The sequence below is a fragment of the Hyperolius riggenbachi genome, chromosome 5, assembly GCF_040937935.1.
Source record: "Hyperolius riggenbachi isolate aHypRig1 chromosome 5, aHypRig1.pri, whole genome shotgun sequence".
NCBI lineage: Eukaryota > Metazoa > Chordata > Amphibia > Anura > Hyperoliidae > Hyperolius > Hyperolius riggenbachi.
Window position 1 is genome coordinate 51,905,503 of NC_090650.1, and position 6,000 is coordinate 51,911,502.

General features: G+C 47.9%; 1 protein-coding gene across 13 annotated transcripts in view; it reads right to left on the minus strand.

Annotated features, from left to right (window-relative positions):
- The window catches only part of ABI1 (abl interactor 1), a 153,575-nt gene extending 150,546 nt beyond the window's left edge, over nt 1-3,029 (minus strand). For 8 of the 13 annotated variants that reach the window (XM_068235683.1, XM_068235678.1, XM_068235676.1 and 5 more), the window contains exon 1: nt 2,803-3,028. In XM_068235683.1, the coding sequence (XP_068091784.1) occupies nt 2,803-2,919 (117 nt within the window). In that variant the 5' untranslated portion in view covers nt 2,920-3,028. Of the gene's footprint in view, nt 1-2,802 lie in introns of all 13 variants that reach the window. The other 5 variants (XM_068235677.1, XM_068235671.1, XM_068235675.1 and 2 more) reach the window with 2 other exon arrangements.
- Nucleotides 3,030-6,000: the final 2,971 nt, after the last annotated feature.

Sequence of the window (6,000 nt, forward strand, 5' to 3'; positions counted from 1 at the left end):
ATTTTATAAAAATTCCATATTGCATTAGCAAGAGGTTTTAAAATCACTAGCGCTTAAAAAGCTCTTGCAGTGTGAACCAGCCCTTAAAGGACACGTCCAGGCAAAAAAAAAAAAAAATCCACTTACCTGGGGCTTCCTCCAGTCTCCTGCATCCGTCCTGCACCCTCTGCTCCAGGTCTCCTCCGCTGCAGGCTTTCCGAGTCAGCTTCTTCTGCACTACACCGCGCGGGTCACTTGGTAGCGCTGACATCACCAGGACAGTACTGTGCAGGCACAGAACTACTGCGCCTGCACAGTGCAGTCCTCCTGACGTCAGCGCTACCACGTAACCCACGTAGTGGAGCGCACAAGAAGCTGACCCGGGAAGCCGACCTGGCGAAATGTCAGCATCTGCAGCGAAGGAGACCGGAAGCCACCGGAGCTGCGGCGAGGGCACAGGACGGCAGCCAGGGGCTGGGGGAATCCCCAGGTAAGTGGATTTTTTTTTGCCTGGGCGTATCCTTTAACTGTGCTAATACTCTGCATAGGGCCGGGGGGGGGGGGGGGGGCAACAATAGCAGAAGGGACACCTTGGGGGGGGGGGGGGGGGGGGGAAGGATGGGCACAGCTATAAATTATATATTTTTATTTTATTTTTTCATGCTACAATCTATTACAAATCAATGTGCAGTGTGGCAATGATAAGTTCCTCTCTGATCAGATGTCAGGGAGGAATCTATATTTTAGGCACATCAGGATAGTCAGCCAGTGTATGGTAGCATATATCCTTACTTTTTTAGATGAGAAAGAGGTTAAGCCGTGCCCCCGCCATGCCCCTAGTCGTGAATATCAAAGATTTCATAAGAAAAATATGTTTTATAACTCCAACCACACTGGTCCTTGCTTTCCAGGTGCCTTTTCCTTCATAATAACATTTAAAAATTAGAAATATAGCAATTTAAAGGATGGGAATAAACTTGAGAGTCAAACATTTTTCAGTAGAGAAATTCATATATTTACATAGAAAGAGGGACTGAGTCCTGAAAGAGGGACACATGAGGGGGACAGAGGGACAGGGCTCCCAAAGAGGGACTGTCCCTCCAAAAGATGGAGCATTGGGAGCTATGTGGTAGACACCATGCAATTTCTCAACAATCAATGCGTCGAATCGATAATTTCCAACAGGTCCAATCCAATTTCCAAACAGTCCTGTACAAAATTGATCGGAAACCATATCAGACCTTACGGAAATTATCAATTCGACCAGTCAATCTTATGGGAAATTGCATGGTGTGTACCAGGCAAAAATTCTGTACTACAGCTAGGATCAGAAGACATTCTGATGGCCTCTGGGGAGTGGGGCTCAAGAGTCCTACTAATCCAAATAGTGGAGTACCCTGGCTAATAAACATGCTGGTTTATTGCACCCTAGTGTTGTCCGGATCATGAACGATTCGGATCTTTGATCCGAATCTATTTAATGAGTCGATCATCCGAATCATCAAAATGAACGATTCGGATCGCAAAAGGGGCGGGGCCAGAAGCGACACGCCCCCTCTCAGCGGGCAGCGGGGTCCTGGAAGCAGAGCTGAGATGGATCGCTCTGTTGGATGGGAGCCAGCCTTGCAGGGACAGCAGGTAGATAAGAGAGAGGGGACATCGGTGCCACTGCCAGATATGTGTAGAGCACACATACTGGCTGCAATGTGCTGCCCATTATAGGCTGGCTGCTCCGTAGTGCTGCACAGTAGTGTTGTCCGGATCATGAACGATTCGGATCTTTGATCCGAATCTATTTTATGAGTCGATCATCCGAATCATCAAAATGAGTGATTCGGATCGCAAAAGGGGCGGGGCCAGGAGCGACACGCCCCCTCTCAGCGGGCAGCGGGGTCTTGGAAGCAGAGCAGAGATGGATCGCTCTGTTGGAAGGGAGGCAGCCTTGCAGGGAGACAGGTAGATGAGAGAGAGGGGACATGGGTGCCACTGCCAGATATGTGTAGAGCACACATACTGGCTATAACGTGCTGCCCATTATAGGCTGTCTGTTCCGTAGTGCTGCACAGTGAACACATGGGAAGCTTTTGGCTCAGCACAGCTCAGTAACTTTGCAGACACTGTGATTGCAGCGCAATATGATCCTCCTGCACCCGACACTAAACAGCTGCACTTATCTTCTGGAAATGCTTTCTTTCACTGTGCGACCTTTTCTTTCAAAGTGTACAGATGAACATATAGGTGAAATATATGTAAAGCATATGACTGCAGCATGTGGGTATTACGTGCAAACATTTCTGCTCTCTGCTTCCCTCCTCCCTTCTCTGTCCACTCCCTGCCCTCTGTCCATCTTCTCCCCTTCTCTGTGTGTCCACTCCCTCCCCTTCTCCTGTCCACAGACCTGTCCTGCTGTTCATTTCACCTCCGAATGCTTCCAGTAGTAAAATGATCCGAGATTCGGATCAAAGATCCGGATCTCTTCAATGATCCGATTCGAATCATCCGGATCATTGAAAAGATCCGAACTTCCCATCTCTATTGCACCCAGGGGAGAGAAGAGTGATATGACTCACATAATTAAACAAAAAGGCACACCCTGTGGGCAGTGCAGGGAAACACCCAGCACCTTTCACAGTCGCCTCCACACAGGATGCAGAAGGGGACTAGAAACAAACATAATAATAACAGATAGAGATGCCCATGGAAGCTATGCGGGCGGGCACAGCACAGCCGCCTGTGCCAGTATAGCCCATACTTCCTGTATTGTGTGCGCCCCTCCCCTCCTGCCAGCCATTAAGCAGACATGAATCAGGCAGCTGCTGTCACCTGGATGTAGTTGCTCTCGCAGTAGTCGGCCACTCGGGTGAGGTTCTGGTAGCTCTCCAGCAGAGCCCGCTTGCCAGCCGGGATTTCCTCATCTAATAACATCTGCAGCTCTGCCATCTTACAGCCGTGCGCATCTCTTCCCCATACAGCGAGCGGAGCGGAGGACAGACAACTGAGCCCAGACCCGCCCGCCTGCTATTCTGGGATTCCGAGCCTCGCTTTCACTGCGGGCTCCTCCTGCGCTGGCACACGCCCTGCCGGCCTCCGTACACCCCGCGCTAGGCACGCCGGGAGCTGTAGTCTTATGAGTCAACCAAAGGAAGGCTTGGTTTTATTGCCCTTTTAAAACATAAAAAAAAATATTAAAGGGTCGCAGAATAACTTGTAATTGATATTAGTCAAGTGAAAGCGTTTTTCCTGATTTTAAATTCCTTAAAGGGCCACTCCAGTTCAATTATTTTTTTATGACATACATTTCATAATGGCTCTAGTCATTTGGTAACTGAATGCCATCAAGTGTCTTCATCTGTTAACTTAGCAGCCATTAAAATATTCTATGAAACTTGCTGGAAATCATGGCAAAAATATACAGCAAAGTCCCAGATATCCGGCAACAGCGGGGTTCGCCTGATGCCGGAAACGTGCTTGAAACACGCAGAGTTGGTGTTCCCCAGCTACAGGGCAGATTCAACTTTCCAGCTCCTCCCCTACTGCTGGCAGATGATCTCTCTGTGACCAGCACAGCAGCTGAGACGATAAAGGACTACTGTAGGAGTAAAATTAGTTGAACTTACCCAGGGCTTCTAATGGTTCCCCCGCAGACGTGCACGTGCAGCCAATCACCAATACTTTAAAGTCGGAAAACCACTGTGCCTGCACAGCTGTGTCCTCGATCCCGCTGACGTCACCAGGAGCGTACTGCGCAGGCACAGACCATACTGGGCCTGCGCAATACACTCCTGTTGACGTTAGCGAGGACGCGGATGCGCAGTAGTTTTCCGACTTTAAAGTTGCAAATTCCGGAATTGAACCAGAGGCAGGGACCGGTGCATCTGTGAGTGGCTGCACAGGCACAGGACATCTGCGGGAAACCATTAGAAGCCCCAAATAAGTTCAACTCATTTTCCCCCTACAGTAGTCTTTTAAGTATTACTGTTTAAAGAGACTCTGTAACGAAATTTTCAGCCTTATTTCTTCTATCCTATAAGTTCCTATACCTGTTCTAATGTGGTCTGTCTTACTGCAGCCTTTCCTAGTTGCACAGCGGCTGTATTATCTCTGTTATATAATCTAATCTTCTTTCCTCTGACGGGCATTGTCGGGCTCAGGCACTCAAGCATGAATGTGCTGCTCTGTTTGTGATAGGATAGAAGTTATACACACCCTCTCCACGCCCCCTGCAGGCTCGGTGTGAGTCACAGACTGAGCTCCTCTCAGCCTATCACATGCCATGTCTTTTGTTTGCCAGTTTTAGGCAGGGTTTACAATTACAAGCCAGGATTGCAGCAGGGAGTGGCAGAAACAGCACAGAGATGCCCAGTAGAACAAAATGAATAGAATAGTATGCTTTTTATTGTAAGAATTTTAGAGTATAGATTCTCGTTAAGGGCTGGTTCACAGTGTGGCGCTTTTAGGGAGGGTTTTAGCGCTTTGCTGATTGCTGTCTGAGACTAATGTATCCCTATGGGATCATTCTCACTGCAGCTCTTGCAATAGCCGGTGCCCGAATTACGTGTCCCCCCGAATTGCTACAACATGGAGGGGGAATAGGCTTCAGCGCAGGCCTGAAGTTTGTGCAGGAGCAGGGTGAGCAATTTTTCAGCTTTGCCCTGCACCAAAATGGACGTGCTTATAATAAATAGAGGAGATTCCCTAGTTTCACATCAGAAATCGCAATTATGAATTGAAAGTCAGAGTTCACAAATTCCAATTTGTAATTTCCAGAACAATTTTGCTTCAAATTTTTGTATTCTGCGACCGACTGTGTCTTCGGTACTCCTCTGGCAGCCTCTGGAAGTACTCTGTCCCCAAGTACTTCTGAGGAAGAGCACATCCATGTGGTGCACGTGCAAGTCTGGGCTCGAGTATGCGCAGTATGGATGTGCACAACTTCGGAAGCACTCGGGGACGGAAATACTCCTGAAGACTGCCCAAGGCATACAAAGACACAGCTGGCGGCATAACTTCAATAGGTGACAGCGCTGGAACGACGGCACTATTTGATAACCCTCAAGGCTCCATGGTATCCAAAGCCTTCCCTCTACTTAGGTATGTATCTAACCTCACTTCAGGTTTGCTTTACCCTTATGGTTAGTCTAAAAATAATCCAAAAATGGGGAGAAAAAGTCCCTGCATCTTATTTTTTTTTTTAAAGATTCTTTTTATTGGTATTTTATAAACATATAAAATTAACATAAACATTTGCTCACTCGCAGGTGACAGATTTATATATTGGATTATCCTCTACCACTCCTCCTCCCAACCAATCAAATTATCATCAGAATTATATAAGAGTACTAAGTAGACTTAACAACGCACTACCAATTTTATATTTATGCCAGGCAGGTTATCCGCAGAGTATCATTTGTTGCCAGTTATTATGTCTTGCGTTATGTGTGATTTGTATTTTTGTTGCTGGTCTATGGTTCCCATACTTTTTTAAATTTCCGAGGACAACCTCTGGCTGTATAAGCAGCCTTGTATAGGTGTATGGATTCATTGACTAGTTTTTTCCAGTATTGGAAAGTAGGTCCCTGCATCTTAGATGCTGAATACAGGGAGTCCCTGACTTACAAACACCCACAGATACAAACCACTGACCCACAGCAACATCGGGGACTCCCTGTATTCCCAATCCCCCAACCCCCCCCCCCCCCCCCCCCCGTGTGGTCCTTCATCCCCCGCCCCCCTGGATGTCTCCTCCACTCCCCATGTATAATATATTTAGCAGCAGTGCAGCTCACCTAATCCACATTTCCAGCAGTGAAAGCAGACCTCTCTTCTACCTAGTGCCCCCCCCCCCCAGTGACGGCTTCAGCAGAAGAGGTCTGGAACTGTGGACTAGCTGAGCCGCACTGCCGCTAATTATATTTACACAGGGGGAGCGGAGAATCACACTGGGGAAGAGGAGGACAGAAGGAGACACGGAGAGCAAAGGAGGACACAGGGCGACAAAAGGGGACACATGGGGGAGGAAAA